This window comes from Molothrus aeneus, chromosome 6 (assembly GCF_037042795.1).
Source record: "Molothrus aeneus isolate 106 chromosome 6, BPBGC_Maene_1.0, whole genome shotgun sequence".
Classification (NCBI taxonomy): Eukaryota; Metazoa; Chordata; class Aves; order Passeriformes; family Icteridae; genus Molothrus; species Molothrus aeneus.
The window spans coordinates 41,138,575-41,161,318 of record NC_089651.1 but is presented as its reverse complement, the minus strand read 5'-3'; the positions used below and the strand labels follow the sequence as shown (position 1 = coordinate 41,161,318).

Here is a 22,744-nt window from a genome sequence, read left to right as displayed (position 1 = left end):
ATAAGGCTCGTTCTGCTAGGAGATGATGTGTCATTGGGGCCAGATAATGGGAAGGTTACCCAGCAGATCATATCACAGTGATCCCTAAATGATTATCAGAGGGCTTCACCAAGTTGCACGATGGAAGAATGAGACAGTGGTCAAGAGTTGAAGCAGGAGGTTTCAGCTGTGTGTCAGGAGAAAGATTTTCATCATGAGGACAAACAGCAATGGAACAGGTTGCCTAGGAAATCTGTCAATCTCTATCCTTGCAGGTTTTCGTCACCTGAGTGGGAAAAAGCCCTGACCAACCTGGTTTGAATTCAGCATTGATAGCAGGTTTTGAATTAGACTCTCTTCCAACCTGAGTGTGTCAGGTTGCATCACATAATGTTGCATCACATAATGTTCTTCAAAACATTTAAATCCCTGCATGTTTCAATGATACTTTTATGCTTAGAGTTATGATACAATGATCTGTAAATGTTTTAGGATATTAATTCCTAGACAGACAATTATTCTAAGCTCTTGAAAGATGGAAGAACAAAGTTGTTAGGATGTCTGCTTTGACTTACCGAGAACAGTCACTTGCTTGGGGCATAAGAAAGCCGTGGTGTTCATGTGTTCAGTTTATTTCAAGTGGAACATTTTAAATAGTGCTAAGGGTCACTACTCTTCTGTAAAATAATACTGTGCCAATGTCTGTGGCATAATTAATTCAAACCTCAAATATTTGTCTATAATGAGCAATCTTTACTTGTTCAGAGGATGGAGAAGCTAGAGAAAGAGACGAAATCAGACATGACAGGCGCAAAGAGAGGCAGCATGACAGAAATCTTTCCCGAGCAGCCCCTGATAAAAGGTAAGTCACAAAAAAAAGCTGGTTTATTCCTGTACTGGCACTGGCTTCCCCACTAGGGAACCTACTACTGGGCTTTCCTTTTTTTGATATAAGTGCCTGAGTTGTATGTATCTTGTGGAGATAGTGACTGGTATGAAGCACAGTTTGTTCATTATATGAAAAGGCATTACTGTGTTAAATACTGTAGTACTTTCTTAAAAATGTAGAATTTTCCACATGAATGGGAAAGAGGGGTGTGCTGTGTTGGTTTTGGGTGGTTTTTCTTCAGTGGGACTTCAGGTTTAATGTTTTATGTTCAGGATTAATTAACATGTTGAGAGCAAAGATTGAAACCTGAATCTTCTAATTTTGGTGACACTAGAGTTATCAATAGTGGCTTTGTTTCTTGAAGCTGTTCATTTTAAGTAAGCTTAGATTTATGGAGGTAGGCTGGAGTATCTTATTAGCTGAAGTCACTGAGATTTTTGAGTGCAAATGGTTTCTGGATGCTTAAAATCTCTAGTATGTTGAAATTGAATTGCTCGGCCTTTCCAGAATATAACTACACTAATTCTTGCAAAAAATAAATATGACATTTTAGACCAAGTCAGCTTGATGTGAATTGCAGATAGTGGAAAGCAAATTTAAATGTCATACCCAGCTGAACATAATTTTTCCAAATGTTTCCTTTGCCAGGAGACAAATTTTAAATGTTACCTAGTAAGGAAGAACAACAGTCAAAATCTGGCTCCTGAGGCAAATTGTTAGTGGGGAATACAGGATCAAGTTGCAATTGAGTGTGTCAACAAGTATGGTTTACTGACCTCATAAAACTTTCAATTTTTTAATTCAGGTCAAAGCTGCAAAGAAATGAGAACAGAGATATCAGTGAAGTTATTGCCCTGGGGGTACCAAACCCCAGGCCATCCAATGAAATCCAGTATGACCAGAGGCTGTTCAACCAGAGCAAGGTAAAATACCTTTTCTTTTCATAGAAAGCTGTGTAGCTTTCAATGAGAACATGCTCATCATTCCTTTATGGGTACAGACAGAATAGTAAAAAGAGGCTGTTCTCATGGTTGTTGTGGATACATTCAGAAAAAAATTCTTTACATAAGTGTTTAGGAAACTATTATTTCCTTTATCCAGAGCCTATGCAAAAAAAAAAATTAAACATATAGCTGGATTAAAGTGTTTTTGTTGTGATTTTTCTCACTGGGGAGTGGGGAGAAAAACTATTTTGCCTTCAAGCTGCAATGACCTCATTTTCTTCTCTTGTACAAATGTACTGACTGAATAGGAAATCTGCTTTCAGAGAGAAGCAAGTAAATACTTTCTATTCCCATTACTGCTTGTGTTAATACTTCTGAAGATACAAAGAGGTAACAGCAACATTTCTTTCCCCTGAATTTTATACTATTCAGAGATGACAAAATAGATTGGGCTTCAGCAAATCCCTCAATAGACCTGCAGTTTGTCAATCACTCTTCTTCATGTCTCCAGTGAAAGACTTGCAGGCAAGGAGGGAAAGCTGATGTACCAAAAATGAACAAGCAGATACTTATACTTTCAGAGTTTATATAAGCCTCTGTGCGATTTGGATCAGTCAGCTTAAATCATGTTTTCCAGAAATTCTGAATAATACACATTTCTGTATGGTTGTACTCAGCTATTACAGACAGCTGTACTTGCAGGGCAGACTGAAATGATCCATTATTCTGAAATGCGGATGGCTTGTAATCCTTCCTGTTGCTATCCGGAAGAGTAGGACTGAGGCCTGTACTGTGATGTTCTCTGGACTTAATCCCAGACCCAAACCCACTCACATCCTCATTAAGTGCTTGGACTCATTTGAAATCAATTGTAAATCACACCATGTCATCTTTGTGTAACTGTGTAACATCATCAATGTATTTTGTTGATAAAGTAAGTTAGCTGACATTCTGTCGATTTAACTTGTGCTGTTCTGCTGTTCCTCACAGGGTATGGATAGTGGCTTTGCTGGAGGAGAGGATGAAATTTATAATGTTTATGACCAGCCTTGGAGAAGTGGCAAGGATATGGCCCAAAACATCTACAGGCCAAGTAAAAATCTGGATAAGGATATGTATGGTGATGATCTAGAGGCTCGAATAAAGACCAACAGGTAAGGAAATAAATTTAAGAAATATTCTTAATTAGTACTTTGAAGATAGTCAACTGAGTATCATCTTCTCCTGCAGGTTTGTTCCTGACAAAGAGTTTTCTAACTCGGATCGTAACACCAGAGGCAGGGGCAGAGATGGACCAGTTCAATTTGAGGAGGATCCATTTGGTTTGGACAAGTTTCTGGAGGAAGCCAAGCAACATGGTGGTTCTAAACGGCCATCAGACAGCAGCCGCCCTAAGGAACATGAGCATGAGAGCAAGAAGAGGAGGAAGGACTGAATGCCTCTGCTCCTTGAGAGGTAGGGAAATGGACTGCAAGCTTGGACTTCATGCAAAAGGGTTTTTAATATTGAGTGTACAGGAGGATGGCATTGTATCACAGCAGTTCACAACTCTGGCTGTGTGGATACATACACACACTAACTCTTCTACATGGGACAGCTACCTGAAGAGAGAGAAGACATGGAGACCACTTTGAAACATTTCATAAGGGAAGTAATTATTCTTTAGCAAGTTATGACTTTGCTGATTCCCCATTGCCCAGCACCTCAGGGTAAGAATGTAGCCCCCTTCCTACAGCTTTAGTTTTTGTAGGTAGCTGAAGCTTTGACTTCATCTGTTAAGAGCTTTCCTGCTGTATATAATGATCATCTTATGCTGTAACAGATGCTGGGGTGTTAATAATTCAGTGTTTTAGTGTGGCTATACAGTTTTTTGAACAAGGGAGGGGAAACAGCTGGATTCTGTTTTAAAACAAGTACTCATTCTTAGTTTCTCAGTAATCTTTATTTTAGTTTCTTTGCATTTAGAGAAATAAAGCCTCCTTCCACCACTCACTCACTTTGACTCCTTCTTTGACTGCGTCTTCTACGGATCTGCTGTTTGAGAGCGAGCTGAAAACAATGGAAATTATTTAAATTAGCTAGGCAAGAAAGTTTGTTATTTTTCATTTCTGATCACCCAGAACATTGATACAGAAAGCAGAAGATAAGTTTATAACCAATTCAGTTTCATAAGCCCCAAGCCAGGGTTTTCCTGACACAAAAGTTGAATATATATCCACAGCAACTGCTAGTTGTACCAGCAAAATGCATCCTAAAAGCTTGTGCTTTCAACTGGAATTAATAAAAAGTAACTGTCTAAAGCTAGCCTAGAAAAATTGGGAAAAGTGCTCATGTAATCTAGAGAAGCCTGCATTTTTTAAGACATGAAAATAACTACTGCTTACTTTTTGCTTTTTATTTCACTATAAAGAAGCCTCTTAGCATGCCCTTCTTGTGAGAGTATAGTCTTTGAAGCCTAGGCAGTTAAATGCATGTGGCGATCCTTACAGATTCAAGAACAAAAAGCAGCAAAAATTTCCAGGAAATTGCCACTAAATACTATGTTACTTCTAGTACCTAATTTGGTAATTGCATACAGATAACATCCTATTTCAACACAATTTATGAAGGACCAATCTACTGCCAATCTGATCACAGTTTAAGGAGTCTTAATTTCTGCTCCCATTTTTGTACCAGTTGGAACTTGCAGGCTGGTTCTTCTTGGGAATAGGTACAGAAGTAATCACAAACAGTGATGACTTGGGCAGTAATATGAACCATGGCAAGTGAAATACTTTACCACTATCAAAATACTGCATCACTGAAGTCTATCATCAATTCCTTTTACTATCTCCTAGCATTTAAAGTCTCAAAATAAGAAATTACTTGTCAAAAGGATAGTGAAGGATTCTTATTAATTAATCAAAGGTTTGAATTAATTATGTCTGATACACCAGCCTGCCTGTTGCTCATGGTTTCACTCTCTACTACGCCATCTGAGTAGTTTTATCAGCTGAAGCACATGTAAGTCTGTAAGAAAATCCCCTATTCAGGGAACATACCAGATGCCAGTTTCTAATTATTTTGATATGAGAGCTGTTAATAAAATGGCTTTGGGCAGCCACTGACTCACTGTTCTTTATTCCTTATCTGTCAATACCACTGCACACTAAATGTTGAGAAAGTGGTGAGATGGCTTTGCTGTGTTTCTATGCTGGAGAGGAGCTGGAGGATACAGCTGTCTGGCTCTAGCTGACCAATCAAGGACAGACACTTTCATATGTGTAGGAGACCTGTACACCGGCTCAATGCCATACATTATGCACTGAGATTGCCAAACTGTTTTATTTTTTGTGTTACTAACATTTAAAATCTTAAAGATGGAGAGAACAAGATCCTACACTAAAGCAATTTTAGAGTTGTCTTGAACACATGAAAGCAAGCAGCTGATTTCTCCTGTATGAAATGACAGCTGGAGAAAACATAAATTTCACTGAAATTCGAAGCTTAGCATCACTTTCTTTATCATGTTCCCCCTGCCACTCAACATCTGGATCAGATGTTGGAACCCACCTGCAGAAACCTGCATTACAAACTGCAAACTAGTTGCACAGCACATCCCAGCCAGTTTTACTGCATTCACATTACTTTAGCATAGCAGAAGTTTTTGGTCTCTTGAGTGTGATCTCTCTGGTATCTCTATGATCTTGACCCCTAACAACTCAAGTTGAGAGAATAGACAGAAGTGGTAATGATTTACAAAACATTAAAAGCACACTGAGTGACTAAAATTCTTAACCACATTTTGAAAGAATATGGGAATAAAGGAATTAGCACGTTACCTTGGAACCTTCAAGAATGTGGGGGTCCTTCTGTAACACATTCTGAACTTCTTCTGGAGTTGAGAATTTAATCCAGCAATAACGTCTGTGAAAGCCTGTATCTCTGTTCTAATTACCAGGTAAAAAAAACAAAATGCAATTACTACAGGAAATATTCACATAGGCTGTTAAAAACTTTCTACAGATATTGAATTTAAAGATTCAGAAATTATCAGAGGAATTGACACACTTGCTGTTTCAGGAGCCTTTTTCACACTAAGACATTTGGTGTCAGTGAGAGTGTGAGGGGTCTAGCACAGGCTGTTCTCCATCCCTTTCAATTTGAATCTAGCAATATTAACAAAAAATCACGATCTTAAGATACAGTTGAAGCCTAGAATAATGTATAGACAGTAGTTTCCAACTGCAGTATTTATCTACTAATAAGCCAGCCACAACAGAACTGACATTTAAATGCCCACAGTACTTGAATAACATTCAGCAAGATAAAGCAGCTGCTTAAGAGACTACAAAAGCAGAGTGCCATTCAGAATGACAAGCACTAACTGCACTGAAAAGAAAAATGTTATTTTTAGTAATAATTTGCCAGTCAGAAAAAACAGTTGTCAATAAACAGGTGATAATGAGGAAAAGCCAGGTGTATTCAAGTGCCTTCTGTCCCTACTCTGATCCCACTCTGAGCTCACAACAGCTCAGCCACTCCCATCATCAGGCATAAATGGCAACACTTCCAAACCACCTACAAGATACTGCCTGGTCTCAGTACCACAGTGATGTATAAATTAGGCTGTTCTGCACTGGAGATTTTTGTACCTCCGGGTTTTAAGCAGTAATGAAACTCCTCAAGTATTCACTGAATGTGAATGTACACACATGCATCACTTGAACCAGTGATGGAGGTGAGTTTGTGGTAGGTAAGCTACCCGACTTCGCAACAAAACAATGCAGTCTGACCTGGGCTTGAGGGAAAACATGACAGGCAGGCACCTAAGCTTCAAGTGTTCAGAACAACCAGCCTGTTTCAAACTTCCTCCATTGCCAAACTAATCCTCAACAGAGAGTGAACCCATCAGCTCACTAACTGACGTTCACTACCCACTGAGCTTAATTTAACAGGATTACTTCAAGTGGAGAAACAAGCAGACAGAACCTTTACACTTCAAGCAATGCCTGCAATTTACCTGCAAAGGAACACTTTTTTTGACCGTTTATATTTAAAAAAATGCACTAGATACTACAATCCCCGATCTATACACTCAGAAGATAAACAGCCGAAACGACAGAGGCACTGGCAGCACCCTGCAGAGGTTATGGGTTTTGTGTTAGCCCTGCACTCTGGACGGGCTCTTAATACACAGCAGGAAAAGACGGTAGGTTCGTACCCACATCTTTAGTTTTTGGCCAGTGAGACCAGGCACACAAAAACTTTATTCTCTGTCTGAAGAATGTCAACACGATGCTAGAGAAGCTCAAAGCACTTAGATTAATTATTCAGAAATGGCAGCATCAACAGGATGCTGAAGTATGTACTTTGTAAAGCTCTTTGAAAGCCAACGGAAACCACTAAGCTTCAATAAGGCCGAGCGCTGGCAGACAAGTAGTGGCACTCCTGGAAGAAGGAGTTAAGGGTAGAGAGCGCTGAAAACCTCACTAGAGTTCAAGATGAGGGGTCCAGACTGCAGCTCCAAGGAAGCGGGGGAGCTTCGGGGCAAGGCCTCAGCCGCAGGAGCAGCCGGCGGCTCTTCCCCGCTTCGCCGAGAAGACACGAAGTGCGGCCCGGAGGACGCGCGGGTACTCACGAAAGGCAGCTGGCACCTCTGCACCGACCCGAACTGGGAGAAGTACTCCTTCAGCTCCTCTGTGGGAAAACGCACCAGGTTACCCGGGCCCGGCGCCTCCGCGCAGCCGCGCCACCCTGCCCCGACCCCGGCCTACGCCGGCGCACGCGGCGAGGCCGCCCAGCCCCGCCAGCCCCAGCAGCGGCGAGGGATGGGAGGGGGGGCGCAGACTCACTGCTCGACACCGTCCAGGGAATCTCAGCCACGAAGATGTCGAAGAGCCGCCGGGAGCGGCGCCCGACCGTCCGCACCGCGCTGGCCGCCGCCATGTCGGGACTGCGGTGAGAGGGAGGGACGGAGAGAGGGCGGGGCGGCCCCGCCCTAGCCGGCCCGAAATGGCGGCGGGGGCCCTGACCCGTGAGGGCGGGGAGGATGCGTTCCGCCGGCTCTTTCGCTTCTATCGGCAGCGCGACGCGTCCGACCTGCGGGGCGTGGTGGACTTCTCTGCGCCGGCGGGCCAGGTAATGCTGGGCTGCTTCTGCCCGCGCCCCGGAGCGCGCCCCGGAGCGCGTCCCGCCCTCGGTGCGGTGTCTCAGTGCGGGGCTGCGGCGTTGCGGCGTTGTCGCTGTAGCCTGTTCTTTTCACCTGCCTTTTCCTTTCGTGCCTCACGCCGAATCCCTAGTGCTGCTTCCTTTCTGTCTAGAGGATGCTGCACTCGAGCGCTGAGCCTCTTACGGGCCCCTGTGCTAGTTTAAAAGTGAGAGCGTGTCCCGAGCGGGGCAGCTGGGCAGGGCCCGGGGCCCCTCTGCCCGCGGCCCCAGAGCCGGGCTCGCCCGGGGTGTCCCTGAGCCGGGGGACGCTGCCCGAGGGCACAGGGTGCCCCTGCCCAGCACCATGCCTAGTCACAGATTTACTACTTTTGCTTATATTTACTTTCATAATATTTAATTAGCTCCCTATACTGCAGTTAGGGAACTTCGAAGCCTCTTACAGAACCACGTGATACTTAAGCAGCAGAATGTATGGACATAAAATACGCCGAGTTTAACGCTCGGAACTGACACTGTTTCCCTGCTAGCCCTTGTCTTAGCCCTGAAATACCTGGGTGAGCTGGAATCAGTTTCCCCTTGCGGTACTGCCTTCCCCCCAGTCAAGTTTCTTCTCCTTTCTCGCGCCTGTATAATAAATGCTTGGCTTAGTCATCAAGATGAGTTCGGCTGCTACAGTGGGTTGGGGAATACAGTCATCAGCACAGCTGAAAGTAGGAGCCATCGTAGTCGTTTACCGTGTCTTCAGTGATGAAGAAATTATCCTTAAAACTTGTCTTCTGTTTTGTCACCTCACAAAAGAATGACACAAATCTGCTAAAGTGTTGTTATCCAGGGATTTTCTACTTATGAGCTTATGTCAAAAAAAGGATTGAGTAATATAGTTAAAATGAAACTTTGCCTAATTTTTCATTGTTTTAATGCTTAGTCTTTTCTTGTTAGTGTTCTTTTAAGCTATTTATTTTTCTATCTTTTTGGACTATAATTTTGCTGTTGCTAATGAAACACAAAACCTGACCCATATGAAATTGTTAGAAGCATTAGAATTAACTAAGGAAGTTGTTAACATCTCAGCCTTTCTTGAGCTTGCTGGAATCCTGTATTTGGTAAAGGATTAGAGCATTATGGCTCTTCTGGGAAATTCATTTTGATTTCAATTTGAGAACATCTCAAGGATCTGTCTTCTTTCAATGCCTCTTTGTGCCTGTTACCTTCTAAGATCAGGTAGCAACTACTAGTGAAAACATATTTTATTCCTCTTTCCACCAGGTTAAAAACATCTGCTGTTTCTCTTTAAGACCTACTGGCCAGGCAGATTGGCCTAGATAATATTGCTTCTTTTTTCTCAGAAAACTGCTTCATGCAGTTGAGCTCTTCAGTGAAGTGTGACATACCCCATCTGCCCTGTTACCAGGCTTGTTTAACTGATTCAGCACATGTAATTCTTCAGCACAGAAACACCTCCTGTTCTCCACAAGCCCAGGCAATAGCTGGTGTGGAAGCACTTTGAGCATGCAGTGAGGTGGCAGAGTTTTGGTCAGAGGATGAGACTTCCTGGGGATGCTCTGTGGACAGGACTGTGAAGTAAGCTCAAGGCTGGCACTCACAAAACTGCTTTTGACAGAGAGCTGAAAAATTGGTAAAGTTGACCATATTGCCAAAAGAAGCTGTCCAGCAATAGTTCAGAATTTCTTAGAACTTTTATGTGTGTAATTTAGTCCTGTTGTTCAGAAAATGTTAACCAGAATTGTCAGCTGCAGAGAGACTGATGTACACATGCACCACTACAGAGGCTGTCTGCAAAGGCCCTAATTTGACACATTTTAAGTTGTCGTAGACAAAGTCTTGCAGTCTCTGCCTGTTTATTCCTTCTGTGCCTGGCCATCTCTTTCCTCATATGAATCTGTACTTTTCCACTGCTGCATGGAGAGCTGGACTGGGGAACTAAGCCAGAACAAAACCAACTTGCTTCTGCCTTGCCCTCCTCAAGACAGTTTCCTGTCCTAAGGGAAGAAGGGAGTGGAAACACAGTAGAGAATGAGTTTGGAGGTTTTTTCCCAGCAAATGTTAGCTTAAATACATGTGTTGTTGTAACATAAGGGAGTACATCAAGTAAATACATCTTGCCAAGGCGTGAGCTGTTGATCCTGCTGTTCGGAACAGAATTGGCATGGTGGCATTCAGAATTGACAGAGTTTCTGTTGTGCTTCATAGCTGACAGCTTTGGCTACTTCATTGCTGTACTGCTTATCCTTCTGAAATTAGAGATGAGATTAGTCATCTACCCTCTAGGATCATGGGCAACCTGTAATTGGAATTTTCTGTGAAGGTAAGGAGTGTTATGAGTATGTTGCTCTCTAATGGAGGATGATAGTTACCAGAATGTTTTATGATAGTGAGGCTCCACTGTGGAAATGGACAAATCATGATGAATTTTTTCTCATTGGTATATATTGTTTGGGGTTTCTAATGAGTGGGAGACATCTCATCTTTAGATAAAACCTGTAAGTACCTTTTGATTCTTATGTTCAGTGTATACGGCTCTGTTTGCCCTGTCCTGGTCACAGCTGTTTAGACAGTAGCTTTGTGGTACATTTGGCATTTTCACAAGAGTTGCCTTCAATCATGGTAGCACTCTTCCTTTCAGATGCTATTTTTGGATGAGTTTTGTGTTTTTCACTCTTTTTTTAACCAGATCTGTTTTATTTTTCCAGGTGTTCAGATCACAGCTCAGTATTTCTTCAGTCAGTGATCAAGATGCCTACAGAGCAGGATTACAGCCAGTTAGCCAGTGGAAAGCCTATGGCCTCAGTGGGTATCCAGGTAGGTACCTCTGATTTCAAGAAAAATTAAACACAACCTCATTGCTTTGAATTCATGCAGTGTCAATCTTATTTTTCTTGTCCTGCCTGAAAAAGCTATTTTGGTTTGCCTAAGTGTAATTTAATGTTGCCATAAGTTCAGGAGGACAAACAAATCAGCTAAAGGGTGGGATCCAGTAGTATTTATAAAGGTGAGAAGAGCCAGTTGTTTCACAGTGAGATCAGCCAGACTATAGGTCATGAGAATGGACTCCTGTTGCCTTTGGCAGAGACTTTATTTCTGTAGAATCCTCAATATACATCATGCTCATTGGGTACATGGCTGAAATACAGTAGTTTCACAGTTGAAGTGTGGCATCTATTTGTCAGTGTAGGACATGGAGTACAGTAAGTGAATAAGAACCTTTTGGCCTATTCAGTATGCAGAATAATTTCACTAGGCAGGTTATTTCAGAAGTGGAAATGTGGTTTAGGTTTGCAGTTTACCTGGTATAGTCACAGAGAGGTATTAGGTTGGAAGGCACCTCCAGAGGTCTAGGCCAACACCCTGCTTAAAGCAGGGTGAAGTTGCAAGTTAGATCAGGATGCTGAGAGCTTTGTATGGGTAAGTTCTGGAAATCTCCAGGGAGAGAGATTACCCTCTCTGGGCACCTGTACCAATGTTTGGCCATGTTTTTTTCTTAAACCCCTTATCTAATAAAAATTTGTCTTGCTGTTACTTATGACTGTTGTCTCTCACAATCTTGCTGTGTGCATCTGAGAAGATTCAGGCTCCCCTCCTCTCTCATGCTTGTGGGTGGTGCTCACCAGTACCAGGATGTGTCACTTGTGTCAGAGCCCTCACTGCTGCTCACAGTTTGTCCTCAAGGCAGCCTGGCCTTGGTTTGGAGCTGCTCTTGACCCTTGGGCCATACTGTTGCATGGTGTTATTCTGCCCCAGATGCAGAATTACCACTCTTGAACTTCTGAGGGTCTCTTTAGCCCATTCTTATTTGTCAGAGTCCTTTTCAGGGGCAGCACTAGCCTGCAGAAGATCCACTGCTGCCCCAGTTTAGTGTAATCTGTAAGTGAAATGAGGATGGACATCCCAGCATCCATGTTGCTGATGTAGTTATAATTGCCCCAGGATCAAAGAATGCAGCTCATAACAGCTGCTGGTTAGACTTTGAATCATCAAATCAATATTCTTTAAGCCTGGTGATCCATCCACCTTTTGATTACTTTTTCAATTTGCCCAAAAAATTTATGGTTCCCAGTTTGGCTCCAGTGGTGCTGTAGAAGACCATATGGAAAACTTTTCTAAAGCCAAGGTAAACATAATCCCCAGTTTTCCCCTTGTCTGAACATTTCACTGTAGCAGGCAGTAATGCTGGTTAGACAAAATTTGCCTTCCATGCTCTCTGTTCCCAACCAGCATGTGTCTAGAAGTTGCTACTGTGAAAGTTTGCCTCATCATTTTATCAGGGGTTTTGGTAAGGCTGATGAGTTTGTAGCTCCCCAGATCCTCCTTATTTCAGGAATTTTTGTTTGATTAATTATGTTTTTTTCTCATGTTTCTTTCCATTCATTGGGACCTCAGTTTCTGTGTGGGTTGCTTTGAAGCCAGCCTACCATTTCTGAATCTGAGGCAGCCATGCTACCCATCTGGCATGTTTAATACACAGGGAATTGAATAACTTCAGGAGAAAGGCTTCTGCCTTTTCTCGCCTCTGTAAATGTTTTGTTCCACTTGTCTGTCATATTATAGCTGCTCTTGCTTGGTCTGGTTGTCATTTACTGTCTGTCTAAATGTCTTCCCTGGTAATTACATAGGGGGTGTGGGGAATCACAGGTGTTCCACTTATAACTGCATTTCTCTTCTGCTTTGGCAAAGGAAACCTTTTACTAAAATGAAATGCAAATACATTGACAAATTATCTGTCCTCTTTAGAATCAAGTCATGTGTGGACTTGAGGAGAATAGTATTTTATCATTTTTCAGCTACCTTTATCTGGACATTCTTAAACAGTAGGAGATGTGGAACCAGGTGTCCCAATAGCCTTCTAAGTGAAGTAAGAATTTCTTTAGTTTATCTATGAGCAAATGGAAAGGAAGTACTTTGGTTTTGTCCCCACAGTAAGCAATGAAAGAGAAGACAAAGGAATCTGGGTGAATTTCTATTGTGGTATCCTGAGTTTGTGAGAAGCATGTGATGCTGTCTTTGGGTCTTTGTAACTGACACTTCTTTTTATGTGAGGGGTTTCTTGTTATTAGACACCTGCATGTCTTACATATCTTATCCTTCCTTTGACTGAGGTTGGAGACCACTTTCATTAGGTGCAAATTAATTTGTAGTACATAGCAAGATAATGCTGCAGTAAGAGAATTGCACCTACTTCTTCAGGGCCGTTTCCTTTACTATACAGATTCACAAAGAATAATTCTTTTACCCTTTCCCCTCACATCTTTCAAGGGCAAGAGGTTCAATTATGTCTTCAAAGTTCGTCTGAGGTGTTCTTCAGTCAGTTCAGAAAGATTGCTACAGAAATATTTCTTATTTCTCACTTTTCTCCCTCCTATGTGTGCAAATCACTGATTTCTAGCACTATTGGTCTTTGTTGTATGTTTGCACAGAATTTTATAGTAAAACTTTGCAACTGTTAGAAATTCAGTTTCTGCCTTTGTAGACACAATGAGCATAGTCATAACCAACTTTTTAGTTGTTACTGCTTTTGTAAATCTAGACCAGTCTAGTTTCTTAAGAGAAACCTAGGTCAAGGAAAGGTTTGGAAAGACATGAGCATGTTCTAAATCTGTGAGATAAAAGCCATAAAATCTGGATTCTTGTTCTCATCTCTATGGAATATTAATCCCAATATTTCCGGTGGGACGTGCCTGGGCTTATCTGACCCTTGCTGCTGGGCCACAGGTGGCAGCTGTGGTGTTTAACCCCAGAGATACCTTTGGCCGGCTGGATGCTGCAGCTGGGCACTCGGAACAAATCCAGGCATAGTAGAAACTCAGTTTACCTCTGGTGGAAAAGGTTCAGGCGACGGCGAAGAGAAAAAGGAGAGGATTCTGCCGTAGAGTTTTAATCCAGAGTTTTATTCCAGGATGACAGACCTCTGAATGTTGTAACAGCTCCCAACAGAATCCAGACCACATGGTCCCGTCTCCTTTTAAACCCCGGGGACAGGGACGGGGGAAGGGACAGGTGAGGCACCAACCAGGTGTGAGGATGGGAAGGCTCAAGGGATAAAGACACTTGGACAGGCCAATGAGCCTGGACCTGAGGGGCATCTTTTGAACTTCTGCCAACCACACCACGACCCTGCTGGAATGTTAAGATTGATGGACAGCTCTTAGCAGGAGGGCAAAGGGGGAGGGGAAAGGAGAGGTTGGCGCACCTGGGGGGTTGGGATAGGTGAAACAGGAAATGGTGTCACACTGCGACACATCTCTGCTTGTAACTAACTCTCCAGGCTTCAATGCCTTCATTAATACCTGGGGATAACACATACCTGGTAGAATGAAATTTCATGAATGTAGTAGAGTGCTTCAAGAACCCCACATCAAAAGCTGTAGACAGGAAGGGCAGTATTATTATTCTCCATTATTGTTCTATGTAGATGCCAACAGAAAGTAAATATAATGCTTCTGGCAAAGAAGCTTCTTGTAGTCAAACCTATCATAAGGCTGCCGTATTCTGAAAGTGCAGGGAACAGAGTGAAGTGAATGACCATATGTTATTAATACACTGAAGGGTTTTTTTCTAACCAGTTACTTTAATCTTGAGTCTTTGAGGTATGCTGCAGGTAGCTCTTTTTGTGTTTTTATTACCACTTTCATAAGGCCACAAGGCAAGTTTGTATCCTACTGAGAGTCCTAGCTTTGCTGCTTCTTTTTTCACCTATTTTTGTCTCTGTTAAGTTGATGTGACTGAGAAGTTCAAAAAGACACAGTAGGCCAAAACCCTAAAACCTCCTTTTCCTTTGTTCCTCTTACACCCTTATCTCTCTTTACATGTGGATTTTGTTTGGTGAGTCTTATTGAACTGACAGTCTTTGAGAGTATGCCTTGATTCTCAGAGTAGGTACAGTACAGATTAATAGCATCTCTCATATGGGCTGCTGCTTGAACCCTGCCTGAGGTGCCTGGCTGAATGAATGTGCAGAATAGCTGGGTGTTTATTTTGTTTTGTTAATTAACAATGCCTGCAACGTATTCACAATCAATAACAAGTGGTTTGGGATATCATTTGACTTTCATGCCCATTTCTCAGTGTTACCATATCAAAATGCAAATATGGATACAACCAGACTTACCTGGAAATAAGCATGAAGAAAAGGGGAGGACACTTTACATTACTAAACACTTGCTCAGCTCAGGGACTTCTTTCTGAAGTAGCAGTAGGAAGACAGTATGAGTTCAGAGCCAGGGATAAAGTTAGTTTGAAGCATAGAAAAACTAGGCCAGAATTTTGGCCAGAACTTTGCTGGGCTTAAGTGAAAAGTCATGCTGAATAATTTAAGAAATAAAATTTACTCCAAAACAACTGGATTTCCATGTTCTTCCTCCTTTAGCTCCTATAATCAATATGCCTTACATAGATATGTCCTTTATTGTAATTTTTGTTTGGACTAGTGTTGGCTGCCCTCTCTGCCTTCTACCTTGTGCCACCATTTGTTTTTTCTGAAAAAAAGCAATAAGTTTTAACTTAACTAGAATAGATTTCATCAGCTTAGATGCACAGTCAATAGTTGTATGTCTAAGGGTTTTTTTTTTCACTAACTCTGGCTCCTATCTTTTGCTCTAAATTCAGAAAAAAAAACCCTCAGGGAAACGCCTAATCCTACTTTGTCTCCATCCTCTCCTTTTTTCTTTGTGGTCAGGGTTTATTTTCATACCAAACCCTTTCCTTCCTGGCTGCCAGCGTCACTGGGTGAAGCAGTGTCTCAAGCTATACCCTGAGAAACCCAATGTCTGCAACCTGCACCTGCACATGGCTCCTGAGAAGACCACTGACCTGTGGGGACAGAGCAAGGAGCAGCTGAGGTGAGTCCACTATCATCTTTCATGGTCAAAACTGATGGAGCCAGATCTCACCTTTGAGAAGGTCTAAGAAAATGGAGCAGGGAAGGGAAGCTGAAGAAGATTATGTACATGCTGGCAGAATACAGATGGTGTCAGACATGCCAAGTTAAAGATGGATAATTCATGGCTTCACGTGCATCCTTGCTAATTCTCTGCTTTCATTCTCAGTGGGATTTTCCAGTAGCATATTGTTGTAAAGCCATTGGTGACCTGTTACATAGTGACCCTGGCTGCTGTGGTGCTTGAAGCTTGCTGAGCTCAGCTAGGAGTGGAACTGTGAACTCCCTCTGGGCCTCAGTTTTCCTGAGGCAAAACAGATCCTTTCCAAAACTCCCCACTAATGGTAGCACTTCTTCCCAGTCAGCTCTTAGACCCAGTACAATGTAATAGAAATGCTGCTAGCTGTACTTTCTTGAACTTCTCAAATCTAACAGTTTCTGTGTTCTCATTTTCTAAAGTATTTCTTTTGGTTTGGTTTTGTTTGTGGTTCTTCTTAATTCAGTTGACATTGAATTAAATGTACCATTTTAATAGCAATCCTGTTTAATCTGAAAGATTCCATCAGGTTCAGAATTCTGTGGCTGATGTAGGTGCCTTTCCTCTACCTGATCTGGAATTTAATGGAGAATTTTCCCAGTTTTGAAGTCAAGTAGAAAGTTTAAAAAAAGGAAAAGTCTTTTAAAGCTTGAACTTTAATAAAGTCCTGTAAAAATATATATAAGACAGACTGTTTACAGTACACAATCTTTTAGCTATTTGGATATTTATTGTTACCTTATTAATTTCATTGCTCATTTTTCATAATGATTGTTTTGTGTGATGGTGCAACCAGAGTTCTCTACAATGCTCATCTTCCACCTCAGTCTCTTAGTGAGGTTGACATGCTGAGATGTTTCTTCAAAAACCTCTTGACATCTACAAGACATCGAATGGCAAAAGCAAGATTGGGACTTGTAGCTGTTTGCACCTAGGAGAGAAGTTATACTCTGACCTCTGTTTTCCAGGCTCAGTCAGAATTAGTTACAGAAATGTAGACAACATTTTTGTGTTCCATCAAGAATGAAAAATTGTTCTGTGAAAGGATTGTGCATTGTGCCCAATGGCTGAAAAAAGTGGGGTACTGTTCCAGTTTGACAGGCCTCTCCCAGCAGGACCTCCTGTGTGCAGAGAATGATCAGAGCAGAGGTTAATTTGCAGCTGAATCCAGTTCAGTTGAAAACAGTATTTAGAAAAATGATGGCTGGCAGCAACCCTGGTAATTTTATGAAGTCCTTACCTGAGTCTTCAAGTGAGCAAACTACTGTATTTGTGCTTATACCTAGAGGCAGCAGATGGAACTAGCCAGTCTCTCTAGTATCTGGAGTGAAAGTGTTTCAGGAAGGCCAGAAACAATGCTTAACTGAAGAGAGGTTACTTCCAAGATGGGTCACACTTTTAATGCTATTTAAAGCCATTAGGATAATGCATGCATGTGCTTGGGTCATGGCTTATCTGCTCTTTCAGGATGCAGGAATCAGAAGGTAGGGTGAATCTATACAATTCCTAGACAGATATGCTATGCTTTCGTCACAAAGTGGAGCCTTAGTATTTTCTCTGGTACTGGGGACAATTGAAAGCATAAAAGGGAATAGAGCATTCCCACAAGGGAGATATAGACATACAGATATATAGGTATGTCTATTCTTGTGTATAAGGAAAAGGCTGGAGGGGTTTTACAGATGCAATCATTACCAGCATATAAAGAAACAAGAGATCTTCAAACCAAAGCTCTCATGCTGTTCAGTCTTTTTCTAACAGTTATACCAGACCTTTTCTGTGCTTTCTTATGGGACCTCATTGTTTCCAGATACACAACACTCATACTCTCCCCTTCTTAGCAATCATATATGAAATCCCATGTAAAATACCAAGTTCTGGGAATAGGGACTTCCTACATGCATTTGGACTCTTGCTGTTGTGCAAACACTCTAGCACTGTAGCAAAAAAAGGGCACTTTCAAAAGGCACATGCTAAAATTGTTTCATTATGAACATTGTCAGTTGAAAGATGTACAAGAACAAACTGTGGGCTCTCCCTTTTCTAAATGCTGTGTTGCCTGCTTGTGGGCTACACAAATTGTTCCAAGCAGCATGTATTTGACAGTTACTCTGTTGGTGTTTATGGTAATTGCTGTTGCTGTTACCCTATGACAGATGGAAATTGGAAAGACTGTTTTCAGTATCAGTGAGCTAAGAAAAATTGCTAAAGGTAAAGAAACTTGCATTTTACTATTGTTCCTGCTTTATCTTCTGAGCTATCAGATGGCATAGTTGAAGGGCAGGAACAAGCTGTGTATCCAGGTAGAAATGCCCATTAAATGCAGATGTTTGGCTGAGACTTGACCATGACAGCACAAATATCAATCTTTTTTTTTAAAAGAGAGCATGTCATGCTGAACTAATGAGGCTATAAATGAGAGCCAGCCGTCTGGTACTACTGTTTGTCTTCTGAGTATATTTCCCTTTACTATATTTTTCTTTTTTTTTACCATAACATGTGACTTGGCTTGAGAAAAGTATGCTGAAATTGCTGGAATGAGTAGACTAGAAGATAGATGTGTACCTTCCTTTTTGTATTTGTCATTAATATATTTCTATCTGATTTAGTTATTTGTACTCTGTAACTTTTCAAAGGCTTTTCCATAGTCTGTCCTAGAAGCCTCTCCTTGAAGCCTCTTCTCGCTTTCATCACCTACAAATAAGAATGGTAAATTGGTGTGTGGCTTCAGATTACTCAGTCCCTTTACTTCAGGGTTGTCACATGAGAAGAACAGTTCTTTGTCCTGCAAGGCAGTCTGCATAAGGGGACACCTGCAGTCTAGCCTTCTTGACACTGTGGTCATAGCTAGAGAAGTCTTGCTGCTTACTGCAAGTCAGCCCATCCTAAGGACATTTCATCAAAGTACCAAGTAGTAGAACTAACCATCCTTTGCGATATTAGACAGCATGCTATGCTTCACTGTCAGGCACTCATTTTCCTCTCTTGTAATTTTCCATTAAGTGCCTAAAATATTTTTTCCTTGAATTTGCAGATTTCAGATCTTCAGATTCTGGTCTTTCATTTTTGGGTGTTCAAATAGGGCATGTTTAATTCTGATTTCTTAATCTGCGCTACTCATTGTGTTTGCATTGGATAATCTCTTAGGTACCATTTGAAAATACAAGCTTTCAAACTGACACCAGTTGGCAGGAAGCCCCACACCTTCCACACGTTCCATGAACTAAATTTTCAGGGTCTTTGGAGGAAAAAAGTATTGGCATTGAAAATAAAAGTTTAGCATTGATTGTTTTTAATAGGCTGTGAAATGGATGAGTGAATCTCATTACTGTATGCTGCAGTACCAGAAGACCCCTCAGAAATGAACACATCTCCTATTTCTTTATATTTTGTCTTTATAGAAGGAAAGGTGCCAGTAAATGGGAGCCCAGGAGCCTATTGGAGAAGCTGCGCTGGGTGACTCTTGGTTACCATTATAACTGGGATACTAAGGTATTGAGGTTAAATTCTTCTCTATTTTTCTTAGCCATAAGCACTCAGAATGGCAAACAGAAAAGGACATAATGGAATAAAATGTTTATGATACTACAAGACAGTCTTGAGGAAAGGCACTAACAAACTGTGCTTTTAAGAGCATTTTAATTTGTATTGGTTTACTGTGAAGGGTTTAACAGCAGAAGTCCATTGCTGCATTCATTCCTTTGAAAGTTAACATGATAACATACACTCAGCTTTAAACCTGCAATTATTTCAGGGCAAGTGGCATTTTTACCTACCAAATGGGATGATTACAAAAGCATTGCTAACTCTTAAGCTGAGTGTGACTTCTGGGAAACTACTCTTCGGTGGAGTGAGCAAGAACAAGAAAAAACTGCTGCTCATGTGATTTTGGAACTTCAATGAGTCTGAACACAATAGTGCATTCTTACCAACTAACAGCTGTTTTGAGGATCCTGATCAAAATAAACTTTTTTTTCATGAGACTGAGATAGATGGAGGCTGATAACCACTGGCAGAGTGAATATGCATCTTACCCGTATATTGCAGATAACCAAATCTGTTTGCAGTCTTTTATTTACCAGATGAACTTGTTATTGGATAACCTTAATAAAAGTTTGGTTATTATCTTCCAGTCCTCTCAGAATGACTTACGGGAGAGAGAAAAAGTAGGTTTGCAATTGATTTCTGCTTGTTATTAATGAAGGAATAAGGATGCTTGTTTTGGAGCTCTGTTGATGAGCTATGAAACTGTGTTTCCATTGGCAGCTTCAGGTTGTGGCTGAGATGATCCTCAGGATGTTGGTACTAATCTTACTGATTTCAAGTTTAGCATCTAGATATAATGATTAACTCCACAATTAATTGAATCTCTGTCAGTCTCAGCCTAGGCCACGAATTTAATGGTAGGAGGTAAATTTGTTGTGGTTCTGCCCGTGCTGTAGTCATTTTCTAGGTAAATGTGATGTCCTTCTCCATGACTATCAGCCAGGATTTTGAGTTCTTTTTCAAAGTTTGTTTCCAAGTGTATTTGCTGCTCTGATATGTTGGGTGTGGCTTTTTTTTTTTTTTTTTCTTTTCTCCTCCCTCTCCTTCCAGAAGTACTCAGCAAATCACCACACTCCTTTCCCCTCAGACCTTGCATTCCTATCAGAGCAAGTGGCTGCAGCCTGTGGGTTTCGGGGTTTCCAGGCCCAAGCAGGGATCTTGAACTACTATCATTTTGACTCTTCATTGGGAATTCATGTGGATGAGTCTGAACTAGACCATTCTCGGCCCCTGTTATCGTTCAGGTGAGTCAAGGAAAGCAGACTTCAGTGTTATGCAAAGATAGATGGCTTTTTTCTAGGGTTGCTTATGGTTATGGGAAGACAGTATGATGTGGTTTGCTAATTGGGTATATAATCTTCACTCTCAGAAGATTTGAATAACAGAATGCTGTAGGTCAGGGACATAGTTTTTCTTTAAGGACTGCTTGAATAGCCTAGATATAGTGCCTGGAGTGAAGAGCTCTTTTGCAGAGAGCACAGGTCTATTCTAAAGCAGCAGAGTGCCAGTTGAGTACTAAAGAAGTATCTCAGCAGAGCTTCAAACCTGGCAGGGCAATTGCTCACACTCTGCCTATCTTGAACCAGATCTTAGTCTGTTTGCCATGTTCCCACCTAAAAGTTGTTCTTACGCATCCCTCTGGTTTTTGTGATTGCTTGGGGTGGTTTTTATGAAGGAATTTAACTACTGATATTTTCTTACTGAACAGAAAATTGTTTTCTACCTGAATTTGTTTTCTCTCCCCATCTTTATACCATCTCTAGCTTTGGGCAATCCTCGATATTTTTGCTGGGGGGCCTGAAGCGGGAGGAGGTGCCGACAGCGATGTTCATGCACAGCGGGGATATCATGGTGATGTCTGGCTTCAGCCGCCTGCTGTACCACGCTGTCCCCCGGGTCCTGCCCAACCCTGAGGGGACAGCTCTGCCTTCCTGCCTCGACCAAGCTCTTTCTTCAGACCTTCCTGCTGGCTCAGTCATTGAGCACAGCTCTGATGAGGACTGGCAGGTGTGTGCCAAGTACCTGCAGTCCTCCCGCATCAATATGACTATTCGACAGGTGTTGGCTGAGGGCCAGAAATTTCCAGAGGAATCTGGGACAAATGGAAAGGGCCAAGCACCCTCTGAAGACAGTTATCACGAGAACAGCAAAGCCAAAAGACACAAACCAAACAGAGTCAGCTGAGACCAGGCCATCATACTGACATGGACCAGACAGGCAATCTCCCTATGGAATTAGGAACTGGCTTAATACTGGAAATACTTGTCTGTATTGTGGTTAATAAACTTGTGCAGAATAAATGTAGTCCTTCTTGCTGTAATGAATAGGTAGGAGGAGAAAAGGAATGTCAGAGGAAAAGGAGGATAAGTTTGGGACTGGGACTCAGGAGAATAACTCTATTGGCATTTTGTTGCAAATGTTTACTGTACTCTGTTTCCTTTAAAATACCTGTATGTCAGAGAACTTTAAGCTTCGTTAAGCTTGAATGGTTTAAGCTTTCGGTGAAGCTTGGTTTAAGCTTTAAGAGTGATGCTTATAAAATATTTTGAAATCTTTGGGCAGAGAGTGTTAGCAGAAGATACATAATTGCAATGTGATAGAGAATCCTGTTGGGCTTGTAAAGCTCAGCTGAAGCAAAGTAACAAATATTTATGACAATAGGCTGCTATGGGTGTAAGACCTACCTGCAGCATTTTCAAGGTAATTACTTCTACAGCAAAAATGGGTTCAGTGGTCAGAAACTGGCAGCACCCTCAAGCAACACCTGCTGTAAGCTTTTGTAGTCCTGTGCTCTCCTTTTGCCTGCTTGCATCCCCTCAGCTGCAGCAGAATCTGCTTTTATGAATGGTACTGAACATCTTATCTCAGATTTTAGAGAGAAACAGTTGGGAGCAATATCTATTTAGAATATCTAGTAGCTCCCAACTGGGTCTCCTCCATATGTGACTGAGCCCAACATCGCCGTTCTTTCAAAACTGCCCTCTCCTAAGTGCCTGTGTGTTACAGTTCTCCAGTCCCAAGCTAGCATTTATAAGGAGCAGGATGACTTGCAAATAAAAGCAATGAAGCTGTAAATTAAGTACCTAAAAAATTAATCAGTGCTGTCTCTGTTACCCAAAGATAAATATATTGAAACAAAGAAAAGCACTAGCTTTTGTGCTAGTTCTTTTTAAGATTCAGACCATCCTATCTACTTTTTAATGCAATTTTAGTTGTTGGAGTGGAATGTGCTATCCCTGGGGTATTTTGTTGCACTTCCACAATGAATAAACTTACTTGGTTTTAAATTAAAGATCTCTATCAGTTTT

The 22,744-nt window shown here is 41.6% G+C and overlaps 3 protein-coding genes across 4 annotated transcripts in view; 2 read left to right on the top strand and 1 right to left on the bottom strand.

Moving 5' to 3' along the window:
• The window catches only part of SNW1 (SNW domain containing 1), a 16,741-nt gene extending 12,937 nt beyond the window's left edge, over positions 1 to 3,804 (top strand). The window contains exons 11-14 of the mRNA XM_066552932.1: positions 745 to 841; positions 1,674 to 1,791; positions 2,803 to 2,966; positions 3,043 to 3,804. Coding sequence (XP_066409029.1) covers positions 745 to 841; positions 1,674 to 1,791; positions 2,803 to 2,966; positions 3,043 to 3,247 — 584 coding nt within the window. The 3' untranslated portion in view covers positions 3,248 to 3,804. The remainder of the gene's footprint in view (positions 1 to 744; positions 842 to 1,673; positions 1,792 to 2,802; positions 2,967 to 3,042) is intronic.
• On the bottom strand, positions 3,733 to 7,781 carry SLIRP (SRA stem-loop interacting RNA binding protein). The gene is made up of 4 exons (XM_066552936.1): positions 7,647 to 7,781; positions 7,433 to 7,491; positions 5,634 to 5,741; positions 3,733 to 3,861 (listed from the first exon to the last, which is right to left on the bottom strand). The coding sequence occupies exons 1-4, from the start codon at positions 7,738 to 7,740 to the stop codon at positions 3,802 to 3,804; spliced, it is 321 nt and encodes a 106-aa protein (XP_066409033.1). The 5' UTR covers positions 7,741 to 7,781; the 3' UTR covers positions 3,733 to 3,801.
• Positions 7,761 to 22,744, top strand: ALKBH1 (alkB homolog 1, histone H2A dioxygenase). 2 transcript variants are annotated; one of them, XM_066552933.1, is made up of 6 exons: positions 7,761 to 7,932; positions 10,674 to 10,782; positions 15,694 to 15,815; positions 19,292 to 19,382; positions 20,487 to 20,680; positions 21,200 to 22,744. In XM_066552933.1, exons 1-6 carry the CDS (start codon positions 7,844 to 7,846, stop codon positions 21,618 to 21,620), a joined length of 1,026 nt encoding a protein of 341 aa, XP_066409030.1. In that variant the 5' UTR covers positions 7,761 to 7,843; the 3' UTR covers positions 21,621 to 22,744. The 2 variants fall into 2 exon arrangements, with proteins under 2 accessions (XP_066409030.1, XP_066409032.1); XM_066552935.1 differs by having other exon boundaries at positions 7,792 to 7,932; positions 15,653 to 15,815.

Excerpts from the sequence above, each read along its gene's own strand:
- ALKBH1 (XM_066552935.1), top strand. The coding sequence starts at position 7,807 with ATGGCGGCGGGGGCCCTGACCCGTGAGGGCGGGGAGGATGCGTTCCGC. Across the intron at positions 10,783-15,652 it reads TGGCCTCAGTGGGTATCCAG|GGTTTATTTTCATACCAAAC; the intron begins GTAGGTACCTCT and ends CTTTGTGGTCAG. Across the intron at positions 19,383-20,486 it reads ATTATAACTGGGATACTAAG|AAGTACTCAGCAAATCACCA; the intron begins GTATTGAGGTTA and ends CTCTCCTTCCAG.
- SLIRP (XM_066552936.1), bottom strand. The coding sequence starts at position 7,740 with ATGGCGGCGGCCAGCGCGGTGCGGACGGTCGGGCGCCGCTCCCGGCGG. Across the intron at positions 7,492-7,646 it reads TCCCTGGACGGTGTCGAGCA|AGGAGCTGAAGGAGTACTTC; the intron begins GTGAGTCTGCGC and ends GTTTTCCCACAG. Across the intron at positions 3,862-5,633 it reads ACATTCTTGAAGGTTCCAAG|CTCGCTCTCAAACAGCAGAT; the intron begins GTAACGTGCTAA and ends CATTGTTTTCAG.